The following is a 16,686-nucleotide window of genomic DNA, read 5'->3' as shown; positions in this document are numbered from 1 at the left end:
GGAGTCGTCGTCTCCACTTCGTGTGCATGCTCTGCCATCTGACGTGCCGGACAGCAAACCATCATTTGTAGGCAGGCACAACTATTTTCAGCAGTTGCATATCACCATGGATTTACAGTTTGTACACGCATAACGCATAAACATCATATATGGACTAAAATAGCTGGGGCCAGCCGGCCAGGGGCAGAATATGACTGGCTAGCTCCTCTCGTAAACGCTACCTTACATACTAGTATATGACAAGCTCTGGGCTGTTCAATTACAATTCACAACTCTTTGTTGAACCTGCTCCCTTCTAGCATACAGACGCTGCTCCAGTCTCCAGATGAGAAATTTTCGGCTGAGACTGCAATGTGATTTGGTAAGAAACACATGAAGCTCCTGATGCAAGGTCAAAGCACCTGAAACTGAATGCTCAGTAAAAAACACCATTTCAGCAATTCAAAAGTGGTGCAAAAGATATTGTAAATTACCATGTTATCAGAGAAATCAAAACTATCCGATAGGATCCATTCCACCTAGAAATGTAGCCCATCCATTTATTTGAAGAGCTTTCTTAGCCCATTGAACAATGACAGAGCTCTAAGTTCGCCACCTCTCATGTCCCTCAATCTTCTACGCAATATCTGCGCAAGACAAATCGAGGACATGTAAGACGTTAAGAGTTGAAACATGGTGGACATGCAAAAGCAACAGCAGCACAAGCTTTGCTAACTTACATATTGTGTACGATACAAGATTCTCCGTTCACTGATGCATAGCTTGTTCGCTAGCTGTTTTAACAGTAATGTCCTGTTTGCTTGCTTAGCATTTATTGAAACTTGTGGAGAGCCATTGCCACCCTGAAATATTATGGATCCACTAACTGACATTGTCAACAAATACTCAGGATGGACAATATTATTTTGGCAAACCACATAATAGAGATTTGTGTATAAAAGAACTAATCACAGGGCAATAAAATTAATAGGATGGCACGGTGTTATAATCTCATGAGATTAAATAGTGTGTTCTGCAAGAAATGCCATGAAAAGGGTGTGTCACCTCTAGGTACTTCGTATACTTTGCTATATTAGATTCGCAGCAGTCCAGGATAAACTGAAGAGCCTGTTCTTCCAATTCAGGATAATTGAATCCAGGTTTGGATGAATTTTTATTCGACGCAGCAATAGCCATCTGCAAGAAACATTTGGATCATTACTAATACCTAACATAACCTCAATTTGTCTTGACTATCCTCCTAGCTCTATTGACAATTTTTTTTTAACATTGGGTGAAAAATAACAGCAACAAACCTCCTCAAAGCGTTGACTCATGTCAGGAGGACTGACCACAAGGAAGGCATAAGCCATCAGCTCAACTGGCCATCCTGTAACCCGCAATGGGAAACTTTCAGATCTGTAAATGGTGACCAGAATCCACTTTTGTCAATACCAAGTATATAGATCTGATAGTATCAGAAATGTACACAGAATGATGATCATGTGGGAGTTAAATAAACAGAAAAGAGCGATATACATCGAACTGAACTGATGGTAGGTTCAGTTCCCCCAAAGAAAACAAAATGGCATGAATGGCGAATCATGCACAGGTCTATGGCAAGCTGTGCTTAACTATGAACTTATTTTATTCTGGTAAAGGATCTCGTTTCAGTCTCAATAAAATGCATTTTACACACAATATGCTATCATGATTTGTTTCCGCAATTTGTTCTCGGTAGTACTATATCGAAGTAACAATAATAAACCAATGATGCCAAGGAATGTTCTAACCCAATCAGTAGTCATTTAGCAAGATTACAACAAGGGATGCAACAATTCAAAAAAAAACATTTCTTGTCTTGACAGAATGATAATTGCATGTGAAGTTCCACACAGACGTAATAGGTAAGGTACACTTTTGCCCAGAAGTATAATGAGCACTTACGCTGACAAACCATTTCGCTTTAGGGCTTGTAGTTTCTCTTTGTAGCACTTATCAGATTTGTCAAGAGACACCAGCAACTCAACTGAATCATTTGGGTTTGTTCCCTCTTTTGGAACAAAACCATATGAAAGCAACAGCTCACCACTGGATTTCTTCCCATAAGATATAAAAACCTGAAGATTTTCCGAATTGAAACAGGCAGTTTAATAGAGTTGCCCCCAGACTAGAGTTTTCAAATAAAGAAGGATGGCCATTCATGTAAGTTTGCAGGAGCCAACTATGTGATTTATGTACTAAAGAAAATAGATAAATCGATGGGAGTGCTGACACAGCCTGAACTTATTATCGAGATTCAAGACTATAGATAACCCAACCCTTAAAATGCCAGTATATTGCTAGACAGGAATGTGCCCAATATGATAAAACAGTAACTGGATTTCAGCAAACCACGAATAACCATGCAGACTTTACTTTTGAAAACAGCAATAGCATACTAGTGCCACTGTGCCAGTGCAATTATCATCACTACCAGTAGAATTTTGATGATTAACTTGACTGATAAGATAACTGAGAATAGAGCTAAAAAGCATAAATGAAAAATGTTACCTGCTCACCTGGTTGATATGAGCGGTCAGTGGTGAAAACTATTCCTTGTGATGACTTATCGAAGTCCAAGAATGTTTCCACCTGGAAAATTTAATAAGTAACAAGTAGATGTCATGAGCAATGTAATGTTAGGAAGACATACAAGAGTGTAAAAAATAAAATAATCTGGGAATAAGGGTCCTTAATTTTGAGCAGTATCAAGGATGGTTCTTTGTAAAAATATAATGCTGTACCTCAGGACTATGGTTAAGCATATCTGCCCAAGGAACTAATGCAACCCTTCCATCCATTGATGGCAAACGGACCTGCAAAATAGACCATGCACATTATTGTAGGCGAAAATGACAGCAATATCAAGCAAAGGAATTCGTACTCATCATGAAAAGGGCTACTAGAGATCTACAAGCTTAACAAGGTTTGAATCATATTAACTAGATCCAGCCTTACCAGGCGCGAGAAGAGAATGCCGAAGGACCATAGAAATGTCTCTATGTTATACACCTAAAACAAAGATTGAGATGCACCGATCAGGTTCAAGTATAAATGAAGAACTAATAAAAAGACTCAAATCGACATTCAAGGTGTAATCATATAAATATATGTAGTCAGTGACAGAGCTAGGGGGCCCTCATGTTCCAAAATTTTCCATTGGAGCCTAGAATCAGAGGAATTCTAGTTCATATTACCGTACTATAGGATGTGGTCCCTGCTATAAGGTCAATCACATGAATTAACTTTTCTGGCCCCCCTAATCTTCCGATCCTGGCTCCATCACTGTATATAGTTGTTAATATGTGACCCAGTACCACGACTTTGTTTCAATACTCAAAAGCCAAACACTAAGGTTTGAAGAATTGTATAACACTAAGCCAAACATACTCTTAATCCTCCTTTCTGGTATACTATAACCTCAAGGTTTGAAGAATTGTATCTATCTGTGCATAGGATTGAAATTGGCTAAGCAATCTTGTACTCTTAAAGTTGTAAGAGTAAACAAATAATATATAAATGTTTGCACAACATACCTCTTCAGGGAATAAATCTGAATGTTTAGAAAATATACGGTCTCGAAGGTCGTTGTATCTGCCAAAAACAAAAAAAGCAAAGTACCAGTGTGAGCTCCAACAATAGAGTAACATGATTTTGCTAAATTAACACTAGTAGAAGTATAGGTAGACAATCTTACGTCCCAATCACATCGGTTATCCTCTGAATTGCACGTTCCCTGATTGGCGAAGCCACCAGGTATGCATCTAGCTCTGCACGAGTCCTGCAATAACACATAAAGGCTGTACAAGATTGAGAATGCTAGGTCATAGCCTCTCTCTCCCTTCCACTCAATACAGCAATACACCTACTACAATCATGGGCCATACCAGTACAAAAGGGAGTAAGGCTGCCTTGGCAACGCTGCTATGTAGTTGCTCCACTTCGAGGAGCCCTCTAAACTGGCTTCACTTATGAGGTAAGTGGCGATAAGCGGCCAGTCCGGCACTGCGTTCTTCTTCATCACATCCCCCACCTCTGGGCGGCTCCATTCCTAGTAAACACGAAGTCACGAACACAATAGAGTACCAATTGTAACAGGATTTCTTGAACGAAGATAAACGCCCTCCGTGGGTAGTGAGAGGATAATGGTTTTGTTACCGAATCGGCGGTGATGACGAGGGAAGGCGGCACGAAGAGCAGCTTCTCCCCCTTGCGGATGTTCTTGAGCGCGACAAGGCCGCGCTCGCCGACGTCCACGCGCTGGATGGCCAGGCGTTGCTCTGGGAGGCCCGAGTCTATGAGCCATCGCTCCAGCGACGCCGCGCTCTCCAGGGACTCGATCTCGCAGCCCCACGGGACCCCCGCGACGGCCTCCTGCTGCACCGGCGCGGACGCGGACGCCGCTGAGGCCCGGACGGGAGTGCGAGGGCGAGCGCGGGCGAACGAGGAATACGAGGAGTGTGGAAGCGGGCGGAGACGGCCGGGAGCGCGCAGCGGCGGCCGGAATTGCGGGTGGAGCGCGGTGGTGGAGGTGGCCATGGCGGAGCCGCGAAACTGGCGTGGTCAGTGCGCCGTGTGCGTGCGCCGGGCGACGGCTCGGCTTATCCGCTTGCGTCGTGTGGCCCCAATCTCCAGTCTCCATGGGTCGTGGCGGGCTTGCATTTTTTTCGTTCGCGGATCTTTCATGTTGGGCTTCGAAGACTTTTGCTTAGCGGGCTGCACTGGGTGGTGGTGGTGTTGGCGATATGGGCCTGGGCCAAGATTCTCTTGTTCCTTTGAGAAGAGGGAGACTCTAATGACAATAGTGAGTCACTGACAGCTGTCTTTCAATTTCTCAAAAAAAAAAACCCTGCCTTTCAAAAACATACCAAATCAAACCGAGTCACTGACTTTCAAAGCTACACTAAATCAAACTGAATCACTGACAGGTGCGCCCACTAATAACCACGAACCAATGCATCATTCTCTATGTCTCTGGCTTCCACAATTCACCCTCTCTAGTTGACGTCACCCTCTCGGTTGGGTCCCCATCAACAATTAATACTAAGGGGTGTTTATTTCTTCAGATCAAATGTTCATATACTAATTACAAAATCAATTGCACAGATGAAGACTAATTTGCGAGACGAATCTATTAAGCCTAATCAGTCCATGATTTGACAATGTGATGCTACAGTAAACATGTGCTAATGATGGATTAATTAGGCTTAATAGATTTACCCCGTGAATTAGCCTCCATATATGTAATTAGTTTTATAATTAGCTCATGTTTAGTCCTCGTAATTAGTTTCTGAATATTCGACGTGACATGAATTTTTCCAAACCCCCCTACAAAATCAAAATCAAAATCTCCCTGACATGAATTTTTCCAAACACCCCCTACAAAATCAAAATCAAAATCTCCCTGACAAGTGGGCTCACAAGTCACAGCTACGACGTGGTCCCGTGGCCGTGACTTTTCCCCTTGAGCAAGAACAACTCCCACCTCCTGCTGCCATAAAACCCCCGAGATGCTGGGCATTTTCCCCAAACTCCCCAAGCAATTTCCATTTCCACCACCACTCCGCTCCTCCTCGCAGCGCGCACCAACCCGCCGCCGTCTGCTACCACCCCGCCTCCTCATGGCCTCCCCGACGGCTGGCGACGCCTCCCTCGCGGCGCACGCACCGGCGGCCGACGCGACGGATGCGGCCCCCGCCGCCGCGGCCGCGATGCCGGATCCGGACGCGGAGTTCGGGTTCCAGCGCCCGGAGCTCGGGAAGGAGAAGCTGGCCGGGACGGTGGGGTTCCACGAGCGCCAGGTGTTCCTCTGCTACAAGGGCCCGGAGGTGTGGCCGTCCCACCTCGAGGCCGCCGAGTCCGACCGCCTCCCCCGCCTCCTCGCCGCCGCAATCAAGGCCCGCAAGCCCAACCTGAAGAAGACCGTAAGCATCCGTCTATTTCCTCGCGTGTTTTTCGTTCGGCTCTGAAATTAGCTGGTTAGGTACTGTGATGTTGGTGTTTGGTACGCTTTTGGTTGGATTTTTGGTAGTCGATTTGTGTGAAGTGTGAACTGGAAGCTGGTGATTTCGATTTTCGAGCTTAGTGTTTTTTTCTTAAGTATTCAACTAGCTCGGGCTATCAGGTGATTCAGTGTGGTTTGTTTGTCACCTCATCTGCATACGGCGAGGCTAGTTTCATGTGGGGTTTTACAATCCTTGCTCACTAATGCGTCGATTTGATGAGTGCTTTGGCTGATGTGTTGTTTGCTTGTTATTATGATTTTCGTAGAATCTAGATGGATCTATCTCCAGGTAGTTTAGGGATGCTGATGTTTTGGCTCTTTATGCCAGTTATAAGTGCTACTTGTCTGCATCTAGAAGGCCTCATATATAGCTAGTTAACTAGTGAAGATTGGCTCTTATTGATGTTTCAGTATATTCTGTTTGATATCTGAATCGTGGCTTGGGGTTTAGACTTGGCACAGGATTCACGTTGTGCTATTGGGCTCTGCGAGTCTAGCTTTAGTTGCAGTTTGGCGTTTTTGTTTTAGATGTATATGTTCTAGTTTTGGTTTACTGGACACAAGTGCCCATGAATTAATTGATTTAATACATTATTTGTCTGGATCCCATATGCTATGCAATTTGGATTGTGCTTACATTCGTGTATCCATGTTTCAATTCAGATGCTAAAGTTAAATGTGCATTTGCACATGAAATTTATATGACTCCTCTGCTTGTTGTTAGGGTTGTGTATGGTTATTTGCTGATGTTATGGTTCCTTCTGGATCCTTTTCATGAATCGTGTTTTAGTAGTTTCTGTAGGACACCTGAATTATGTTTTGGGGATTTATGGACATGGCCCAGGAATTCACTGTGCACTATTGGCCTTTGTGAGTCTAGATTTTGTTCTGGTTTAGTGTTTATTCTTTAACTGTATATGTTCTGATTATGTTTGACTGGACTGAGCCCAAGTGCCCATGAATTTGGTACTGTAATTTAGTTTTTTGTATGGGTCCTCTCTTCCATGTAACTTACATTTTGCTTGCAAGTTCCGCAACCCTGATCCATTTCCGTGCTTAAGTTTAGGGGGTAGTTATACGGATGTTATATGTTTTTTTCTCCTTTTTTTAAGGTTCGCACACAGATACATGCACTCAACACAACACATCATGCACACATTTACATGTGATAATTATTCATATGCAATATTCTATTCTATGTCTGATGATACATGTGCACATGCTGATATGCCATCTATCTATGTGATGACTTACTTTAGTTGGTTTAAAAGCCACGCTCATTTTCTTTTGTGGGCATTGTTGATATTCCAAATTTTCTGTCCTAAACTGTTAATATGTTTCTATCCATGGTTTGAATGGGTTAACATATATTGGTTGAAAGCTAGGTTTTATTTTTTCCCTGATTGAATGCTGTTTTCACGTTCCCATTTGATTTGTTATGCCCTCTGCCTTTTTGTACTTGGTAGAATTTGTAACGTTCATATGAAACTTCACGATGTCTATGCATCAGGGTCTTTTTCATATTTCTTAGGATGTTACTCCTTGTGTGTCTATCAGTTTAGTCCAAACTATAAACATTCCTGTTATTGTTTTACAAAGTGTTACCATTGATCATATGACATGATGTACGTAGCTGATGTTTGGGAAAAAAAGGTAACAAACAAGTTTCATGTCTCTATAAGATGTTGCCGAATCCATTGTTACTGTGAAGGTGTTTAGGTTTCTGCTCTGTTATCCAATGTGAATGGTAGCATCTGAACTGTTTTAACTATGCAAGAAATTCATTGAAGTTTGTATCACTCCATATAATGATATAGGCACGTTTCATGTGATTGACATGTTATTGATAAGTGAACCAAAATGATTTTGACTATTGTTGTATCCCAAATAAGCAAATATTCCTTTTCCTATATAGGCTCCTTGAGTGGGTATTACTTAACTTATTGTTCTGAGCTAGTATCGCCCTTTGAAAGCATGTTATTCTTGAATAGTTGCAACTTTTGGGAGATATTATTCAATATTAAGAATATTGCTTTGCTTACTGTGTGTGGCTTGCTTATGTAAGTTGGGTAGGTTTTTACTAATTGATCCTTTTTATTGCTAATGACTGGTATATTTTACCATACCACAGACCAAATTGACCATCTGTGAAGGAGAAGATGGCACTGAGTCATCTAATGGAGATGTGTTGATCTTTCCAGATATGATCAGATACAAGTAAGCTGCAAGCCTGCTAACTAATAAGCTTGTCTAGGCTTTAAAGCCAACTGCTTCTTATTTTTCAATAATTTTTGCAGAGGTCTGACCCATTTTGACGTCGACAACTTTGTTGAAGAAGTACTTGTGAAAGATACTGAGTGGCTTCCTGGATGTCCTGAGGCTATCAGCGGTTCCTACGTCTTTGTTTGCAGCCATGGAAGCAGGGACAAAAGATGTGGTGTTTGTGGACCTGCTTTGATTAAAAGGTTCAAGGAAGAGATAAATGGTCTGGGACTTGATGGTAAGGTGGCTGTCAGTGCATGCTCACACGTGGGAGGTCACAAGTACGCAGGAAACGTCATCATTTTCAGATCTGATGACAAGGGAGAAGTAACTGGTCATTGGTAAGAACTGCTACTAAAGTAACATTAAATCCTTGTACCCTCTGCGTTGTGCAACTATTTGGTTTTACTTTTGTAGATGCACATTCTCGCTTTCTTATAAACCAATTTATACTTACTACAATGCTATCCTGATTCTAACTTCCAAACTTATAACTTTCTAGGTATGGTTATGTTGTTCCTGATGATGTGCCTGTCTTGCTGCATAAACATATTGCAGAAGGAGAAATTGTGGACCATCTATGGAGGTATGCTCCTTGAACTCTTGTTGTACACTTGTACTCCTTTCCGTACACCATGGGTTGAGAACTTGAATGGCTGTTATGTTTTACCCATCATTTATATCTTATGATGTATAGAGCCTTGAATGACTAGAAACATGTCAGTTCCCAGCCTATTATGTAGCTCTTTTTTTTATCCTGGGAAATACATGCTTTATGCAAACATGTGTTACAGATTAGTGTTCTAGTTTAATTGCAATCTTAAAGTTGTATTGTTAATAGTCTAATAGATATCATAGTAAGCCTTACTATTGAGTCTTCATTTGATTCATTTTTCTTGTGCATTAAACTAAAGTTGTTCAGCACAACTATCATTGCATGAAGAAGTTGTGTTCTTCTATAGTGGATTTTTTGTTCAGGCATGCTCATGGACAGGAATATGATTTTCTATATCATCTCGTTTGTATTTCAAGGCCTTACTAAATTATCCTTCCTTCTTAGTGTGAGTTTGTCAAGAATTTCAATATTTAATTTGTCTGCACTATGTCTAAGAACGCACTTTGTATGAGTTAATCTGCTCATGAGGATAGTGGTCAAGAATGATATTTCGCTAGTGCTTAACTGGAATTTCCCAATTGTGTGGTATATTGTAGCAAGTTTAGTTTCACGTTGAATTTATTGCATATGTAAATATCCTTGTACATCTAGTTGCAACAACTTAAGAATTTAAGAATGACCCTTACGTGGCATCTGTTCACATCTGTTGTTGCAATAGAATGGTGGTGTCTTCTGATTTCATTTATGCAAATTCCAAATCCCTGATATATCAACTTCAATGAATCTATATAATCCTGTAGTGTGTGATAACCCTGATTTCATTGACTGGAACTAAATTTGGCACGCATGCTAAGCGAGTATTCTTGAAACATTTGTCCTAACATATTCTTCTCTTGGTTCAGATTTGAACTAATTTCCTTGCAAATACACACAACCTAAACATTTTAGTTATATACCTTTTGACTCTTTGTACTTGTGCCACAAGGCATAGGGGTCACCAAACTGATGCTTTCTGCCTCAGTTGCTATGTTCAAGTGATCCTACAATGTATGGTTGAATGATAGCTGAATGGCCCTCCTTGACCTGGGGTTCTTATGTGTGCTATGGTTCCTTGCAGGGGGCAGATGGGTTTATCTGAGGAGCAGCAGAAGCAAGCTCTCGAGCTTAGGAACATGACAAATGGTGCCAAAGAATCCCTTGAAGAAACTGGAACAGATGGTGCTTCTTGCATCCCACCTGCAACAGGTGGTGGATGCTGCCAGGGCAATGGTGGCTTTACTTGCTGCCAAACTGACCTGCCAAAGGAAAAGCAGGACAAGAGCGTTGCAGCTGAGCAGAACCAGAAGGGCTCTGAGAAGGAGAATGACAAGGAGAGCGGCGCCGGCAGCAAGAAGGGGCACACAAAGACATGCCCGATGCCCACCTGGTTCGAGACCTGGGAGAGGGCTGACACTTATGCCGCTCTTGCTGTTGTTGCAGCTGCTGCCTCGGTGTTTGTCGCTTTCAGAATCTACAAGAACCTCAACTGAACTTGAGATCCTTGAAGAAGTACCTGAAACAAGTCTACTGCGGTAAAACAGTCTGCGATGAGAATAATATACTTGTGCATAGTAATGCGAGGATTAGAACCTTAAAGTAGCATATCAGGGGATGGTGATGAAAAGGTGTTGCACCTACTGTTCTCGTGAAAACTCCAATGTGAAACTCCATTGCGACCAAAGTTTTTATTGCCTTAGCTGCCGTTTATCTTAAGCAAGGCAAGGCCTGGGTATCAAACATTTACTCTGATGTTATATTTTGTTTGGATTTTGGATGTTCTGGAGCATATGGGTTGCTAAAACTATTTGTCAGGTTGATTGGCAGATATGTTCGTCTTAATCTGAAGTTAACGACTTTCTTAACCTGTAGGCGTCAGGAACTTCTTTATCTGCGACCTTTGTGTGCATGTTTGATGTTTCTAATTTTCTATGGTGAACCCGGTGTTGTTGCTGCTCTGTTGCCTCTCTGGTGTGAGCTTTTCCGGCTCAAAGTATTCTCTTTATTATGCTTAATCGTGGTGATTTTGATGCGCATGGCTTGGATTCTTAAGAGTGAACAATCACGCAGGTCAAGAGAAGCTAAGGGGGTGTTTTTAAGTACCCGGATGTTTAGATACTAATTAGAAGTATTAAATATAGATTATTTACAAAAGTCATTGCACAGATGGAGTCTAATTCGCGAGACGAATCTATTAAGCCTAATTAGTCCATGATTTGATAATGTGCTGCTACAGTAAATATGTGCTAATCATGGATTAATTAGGCTCAATAGATTCGTCTCGTGAATCAGTATAGGGGTTCTGCAATTAGTTTCATAATTATCTTATGTTTAATTCTTCTGATGTGACACTTCTAAACCTCGTATCAAAAACCTGGTAACGTTTCGGAGCGAGGAGGCATGATACACTTGTCAGACAAGCTGCACATGCTCAATGCCGGCTTATCAGCCACCAAACAGTATTTTCCTCTCACAACAAATCAGCCGTTTCAGCTTTTCAGCCGGCTTATAAGCTGAAGCGAACAGGCCCATGACTTTTTGGAATCTTTGATGCACCCAGAGACTTCATTGGACTAGGCAAGTTGGCTTGAAGCCACGGAGGCACCAAGTGCTGATTCAGATTCAAGATTGACATGCTTATAAGTAGCCTAGCCTTTCGCTGTTGACAATAATCAGCAGCTTTTGATTACTAGTCAGTCGCCTATAGTATAGCACAGCTATGATTCAGTTGCAATGTGATCACCAAACCAATGACCCTTGGGATGACTATCCAGGCTACCAATGACATGGCATCATTAGAAAGAACAACATACTTTGAGTTGAAGAATCAATAGGTCATAGTAACTACGAAAAATGATGATGTTTGGTGCAAAAAAAAAAGACAATGCAGAAGATCAGCACAATCAGAACTTGTTGAATTACAAATGTAAACTTTAAGAAAAGGTAGCAGAGAAGAGAAGCGGGTTGAGGAGACAAATCTACAGCACCAACCATCTGCTGAAAACATAACATCTGAAAACCCTACATCCAATGGCAGAAACAATATAGTACACCCACATGTTTGCTAGAAGAAATCAAACTCCAAGTAGCCGTCAGAACCTTTCTGTGGTGCACCACTGGAACCATCAGCAGCTCCCGAGGGTGATGGAGGCAGCTTCGATGGCCTCTCGATCTCGACGGGCTTTGGTACCTCCGGTGGGCTTGCACACCGGATCAGTGCCCAATTCACGCCCTCGAAGAAAGGATGCTGCTTGATCTCCGTGGCACCACGCTTGTAAGCTAACCGTTGCTGGGGCTCCTTTACAAGTAGACCCCTGATCAGATCTCTTGCCGAGAAGCTCACAACTGGGTATTCGGGAAAGCGCAATGGCTGGCCGATGACATTGAACAGTGTAGCCCTGTTACCAGATCCCTTGAAAGGTGTCTTCCCAAACAGCAACTCGTACAAGAATATCCCAAAGGTCCACCAGTCAACAGCGCTGCCATGGCCCTCACCTTTGATAATCTCAGGGGCTAGGTACTCATGTGTTCCGACAAATGACATTGATCGCGCATCGCTGGGCTCTGCTATGAGCTCAGGCCAAGGGTTGATCTGAGTGGCAACTTCAGGTTTCGGTTTACGATCCTTCTTGGACTTGGAGGAGAAGAAGCGTGGACCAAAGCAGGTGGTTGGGGCTGCACATGATGGTTGAATTATGCAGGACGGCTCGACACAAGCTGGCTGGACACAGTAGCCTTGGCTGTTCTTCCTGAGTGCGTCTGCATCAGGGTTTGAAGATTTGATCAGTGTGGGACTGACTGCACAGCGAAGGGAGAGGTCGAAGTCCGAGAGCATGATGTGCCCGTCCTCCCGAACAAGGACATTTTCAGGCTTGAGATCACGGTATATGATCCCGAGCATGTGCAGGTATTCTAGTGCCAGGAGGACTTCTGCTACGTAGAATCTGCAATGTGAGAACATTTTATTTGTGAAGCACCTATTTAGATAGTGGAACAAGGCAGCAACCTATAAACTTTATTCAGTCATGATGACTTCAAACTAATGAACTAAGGTAGTTGAAGAAATTCCTCAACTCTATTAGGTAGTGAAATGTGATATATACGGCAAGTAAAATGCAGATGAGACATACTTGACAGCTTGCTCTGGAAAATGTTTGCCAGGCTGCCTCTGTCGAAGAGTGTGCAGGTCTCCTCCTGGGCAGAACTCCATAACTAGGCAGGAGAACTTGTCGGTCTCAAAGTGAGTGTAGAGTGTAGGAAGGAAGGGGTGATCCAGGCATTGCAGAATCTCTTTCTCCGTTTGAGCTCGAAGCAATTTTTTACGGCTTGCTAGTGATGCCTTATCCATAACCTTCATTGCGAAATAGCTCTTTGTCCCATTCAATTCAGAGAGATACACACTGCCAATATCACCGCAGCCTAGCCTCTTCAACAGCCTGAAATGACTCAACCCAAGCATCCCATCTCTTGTCCTGACCATCTGAATCGCCTCCCATCGTGAATCGTTCGCTTTATGAGGCTTCGTGCTGCTACTCATACTGCTACATGAGCTTTCATCGCTGACATCACTGCTTGTGCTAGGCCTGCATCTGCTGCTATTGCCTCTGTCACCAATCTCTGATGGATCGGTCAACCTAGCACTTGCACTGACCTTTGCTTGACTACTTCCTTCACATGTCTGAAATGAAGTGGAACTTCCATTCACATTCCCGAGCTCCCCAACAGATTCCTTGATGTGGTGGTCTGGTTTCTGCTCATTTGAGTTCAGTTTATGACTCAATTTGCTCAGGTTAGCTGTTTCTGGTAACACCGTTGGTGCTGAAACGCATGCATTGTTTGTCTGGGGGATCTCCAAAGGAGAAGCGCTCTTAGAACAGTGCTTCAGGTCTGGGGCGCTTGAGATTTCTGGGGGAGTTTGAGGCATTGCCTTGGAAGTCATTGCTGCTACAACTGTCTGTTTATCAGACAAGACCAGAGACCGCAACAATCTGAATCTAGTCAGTCAGGAAGCAAACTTGGCATCGTGATGGACTACTGAATTGTAGGTTTCATTCACGGTCTGCAAAAGAGAAAAAACTTCTATCAGTTGCAGTCATGAACGAGGCCTCACTAAGTGACTGAACTTACGACTTACAACAAATATTTACCCACCAAAAAGAAAACAGAAGAACTGAAATGCCCAAACAACAAAGAACTAATAACCTGATTGTGACATAGTAAAGTAAATAATAAATCAAGAAAACGGCCTCCACGTTCAGCTCCATCAACCTCCCACCATGGATGCTCATCATTGGGCGCTCAATGTGCGGCGCACTTGGGGATATCATCTATTCATCTGTCCAGCTAGGAAGCTAAAGGTGAGGGGGTCTCCTTCCGATGACCATCAACTGTGTCCAAGTCCAACCCCCCACTAAGCCTAATCATGCAACGCTACAGATCTAGCATCCTCTTTGGCAATAAACAAGTGTTTGATCAGCAGAGAGAGCTAGCGAAAGGCGCCATCATTGCTGCTCGAAAAAGAGAAAGTCTCCCTCAAAAATGAAGGCATTTCCTTTCTCGCAAAAAAAAAACATGTCTACCGATCAAAGGTGTGCCGCGTGCGCAAAGCTCGCCAGTTGAAATCGGAGCACATTTCCAGCAGTTCATCATTTCAACGATACCAAAATGCCAAAAAAAATTGCTATTTCTTCTTTTTGTGCTGGCTGCAGAAAGCTGAGGGGAGAAGGAATCAATAACCGCCAAAAGCAAGAACTTTCTCATCTTTCTGCGAAATGCAGAAAAGCAGAAGATGGGGAAAATAATTCTGCAATCCAGGCAAGACAGATCTGTCGAGAGCACAACCTCACGAAAGGCAACCAAATCAGGAGCCAGGGAAATCAAAACAGCGGGGAAATGTGCTGCGACAGAAATCTCACCAGATTGCGCAGAGCCTGGAAGCCCTGAAAAGCTGAATCTTTCTGCTCCCAGGAACCAAACAAGCAAGAAGACGGCGAGGAGACCGGGATGCCGAAGCCAGCGCTTCTGTCCAGTTCCCCCGAGCTCTGGCGCGTGGGGGCTGCGCGACGTGTACTTGTGGAGCAATGGCGGAGGCGGGGAGGGAGGAGGAGAAGAGGGCAGGAAACGGGAGGCGTCAAGTATTAATGGCCTGCCTTTCTGCTCCCCGGCCCGTCAATTCGCCTTCTTTTTCTATCGTTTTTGGTAATTCTTTTCGCAGGCGCAATGATCCTGTCTCGTTGTTCAGGGTCCCTGGAAGTGATGCCTCCTAAAATGACATGGCCGCCTCAATTTTCCGTTGATCCCTCTCAATTATAAGGCGGGATTAACTGAAATACTCCTTCCATAAGAACATAACCATTTTCTGTCAAAATTCAGAATAAGTTAAACGAACGTTGGATCGTGAACAGATTGCAGAAATCAATTGGCTCCCAACCGAATAGCTGCACCTTCTCGCAATGATGTGAATCTAGGCTGCTGTACCTGTACGTGGTAGTACAAGATCGTTTTAACCCTGTACAAGCTGTCCTGTAGCAAACGTTGCAACTTTACCATAACTTGCAGTAGCAGTCCGTTTTCAGTTACCCCACCACAGTAAAGAAATCAAATCGGCAATCAATTGGACGTGACAAATCAGTCCTCTCTCGAGTCACTTCAGTAGAGAGCGAGCCCCCGGTCAACTTTCCCTTGCTTTCCGAGAAGGAATCGGTGCCAGAAAAAGAAAAAAAAATCTACTGCTGCTACCTGCCCTGGGCCAGTCAGCACCGCATAATCTGTTTCGGAGTCTGGATAAATTGGCCATTTTTTCTTCTGAATCTTCGTTAAACTTTGTCTGTAAGAGGCTGGCGGCATTGGTTTTTCCACGGCTACATTGTGATTAGATTAAGGCCTAATACGCAATAGTCTTCGTTAGACTCTACAGATAGGATTTAGGAGGCTGATTGGCCGGCTGCCACAGCATGAAATGATGAATACGCCACAAACGGTTAATGAGCTAGTAGACACCAACAACATTGACTTTGTACATAAAAGTACTGGCTCAAAATTCATGGCATATACTGTCACTAACACTTTTCTTATGAGAAAGGTAGTCTCTTCAATCTTCATTGATCCTACTCCTACGCGTACGGTGCTTTTCGGATCGTGTAGGACGGTGAGGCAGCTCAAATACGATCAAAGCCTTTATGCCCCCATCCCAACCGTTCTGAACGTAGCAGTACAGCTAACGGCTGAAGAAGAGCTCCGATGCAGAAATTTGAAACTGCTGCAACTACATGTTACAACACTCGTAAATGATGGTACAGCCATCGGTTCAGTTTCAGACAATTCCCGTTCAGAGTTGCTACTGAATTTCAGTGGATTTTATCGATCTCGTCCCAAAGTGGGTGTGATAGTGATGCTAGCTGCTCCTACATGCGTACGTGAAAACGGGGCGCGGCTTCTAGGAGGTGGTGGTCCGTCATCCGTTGGGGGGGACGGCGCGTGGACCTGCGGGACGAACGCATGGCTGGCCGCGGCCGGTTCGGCGTCGGCGTCTGTCATGCAGAGCCATCGCCATCCTGCACAGCTGCGGCGGAGGGCCAGTCCATCAGTTATGGGACGCCATGAAGGGTGCCCGTCTGCCTCGCTGTCCCCAGCGTCCTCTCCTCTCCGAGCAAGAGAGGTGAAGTGCATCGGCATCAATCGCAGCAGCCTCGCAGGTCGCCAAATCGCTTTGTGTGTGCGTTACTGTCATCTCGTCCCAAATCGCCTA

The 16,686-nt window shown here is 43.7% G+C and overlaps 3 protein-coding genes across 6 annotated transcripts; 1 reads left to right on the top strand and 2 right to left on the bottom strand.

Moving 5' to 3' along the window:
* Window positions 1-64: 64 nt before the first annotated feature.
* LOC101772597 (ribulose-1,5 bisphosphate carboxylase/oxygenase large subunit N-methyltransferase, chloroplastic) lies at window positions 65-4,608 on the bottom strand. 4 transcript variants are annotated; one of them, XR_002677746.1, is made up of 13 exons: window positions 4,180-4,608; window positions 3,909-4,072; window positions 3,719-3,802; window positions 3,558-3,615; window positions 2,980-3,033; window positions 2,766-2,837; window positions 2,533-2,613; window positions 1,927-2,099; window positions 1,296-1,398; window positions 1,045-1,176; window positions 720-842; window positions 474-626; window positions 65-407 (listed from the first exon to the last, which is right to left on the bottom strand). XR_002677746.1 is itself a non-coding variant. In XM_014805810.2 (13 exons), the coding sequence occupies exons 1-12, from the start codon at window positions 4,558-4,560 to the stop codon at window positions 540-542; spliced, it is 1,512 nt and encodes a 503-aa protein (XP_014661296.1). In that variant the 5' UTR covers window positions 4,561-4,608; the 3' UTR covers window positions 71-407; window positions 519-539. The 4 variants fall into 4 exon arrangements, 1 of the variants encoding a protein (XP_014661296.1); XR_002677745.1 differs by having other exon boundaries at window positions 71-401; XR_002677747.1 differs by having other exon boundaries at window positions 71-346.
* A 906-nt stretch (window positions 4,609-5,514) lies between these two features.
* LOC101772193 lies at window positions 5,515-10,804 on the top strand. The gene is made up of 5 exons (XM_004953694.3): window positions 5,515-5,945; window positions 8,157-8,242; window positions 8,323-8,628; window positions 8,790-8,873; window positions 10,021-10,804. Exons 1-5 carry the CDS (start codon window positions 5,532-5,534, stop codon window positions 10,430-10,432), a joined length of 1,302 nt encoding a protein of 433 aa, XP_004953751.1. The 5' UTR covers window positions 5,515-5,531; the 3' UTR covers window positions 10,433-10,804.
* A 992-nt stretch (window positions 10,805-11,796) lies between these two features.
* Window positions 11,797-15,073, bottom strand: LOC101771786 (protein kinase G11A). Its single transcript, XM_004953693.3, has 3 exons — window positions 14,855-15,073; window positions 13,070-13,998; window positions 11,797-12,883 (listed from the first exon to the last, which is right to left on the bottom strand). The coding sequence occupies exons 2-3, from the start codon at window positions 13,876-13,878 to the stop codon at window positions 12,004-12,006; spliced, it is 1,689 nt and encodes a 562-aa protein (XP_004953750.1). The 5' UTR covers window positions 13,879-13,998; window positions 14,855-15,073; the 3' UTR covers window positions 11,797-12,003.
* Window positions 15,074-16,686: the final 1,613 nt, after the last annotated feature.

Source organism: Setaria italica, chromosome I (assembly GCF_000263155.2).
Source record: "Setaria italica strain Yugu1 chromosome I, Setaria_italica_v2.0, whole genome shotgun sequence".
NCBI lineage: Eukaryota > Viridiplantae > Streptophyta > Magnoliopsida > Poales > Poaceae > Setaria > Setaria italica.
Note: the sequence above shows the minus strand (reverse complement) of the source record. Positions and strands in the feature narration are given on the sequence as shown.

Coding starts and splice junctions, on each gene's coding strand:
- LOC101772597 (XM_014805810.2), bottom strand. CDS start 4,560: ATGGCCACCTCCACCACCGCGCTCCACCCGCAATTCCGGCCGCCGCTG. Junction 2,100..2,532: donor CATATCAACCAGGTGAGCAG/GTAACATTTTTC, acceptor GAAAATCTTCAG/GTTTTTATATCTTATGGGAA. Junction 627..719: donor TCTTGTATCGTACACAATAT/GTAAGTTAGCAA, acceptor TGTCTTGCGCAG/ATATTGCGTAGAAGATTGAG.
- LOC101771786 (XM_004953693.3), bottom strand. CDS start 13,878: ATGACTTCCAAGGCAATGCCTCAAACTCCCCCAGAAATCTCAAGCGCC. Junction 12,884..13,069: donor TTTCCAGAGCAAGCTGTCAA/GTATGTCTCATC, acceptor CTCACATTGCAG/ATTCTACGTAGCAGAAGTCC.
- LOC101772193 (XM_004953694.3), top strand. CDS start 5,532: ATGCTGGGCATTTTCCCCAAACTCCCCAAGCAATTTCCATTTCCACCA. Junction 8,243..8,322: donor CCAGATATGATCAGATACAA/GTAAGCTGCAAG, acceptor TAATTTTTGCAG/AGGTCTGACCCATTTTGACG. Junction 8,629..8,789: donor GGAGAAGTAACTGGTCATTG/GTAAGAACTGCT, acceptor ATAACTTTCTAG/GTATGGTTATGTTGTTCCTG.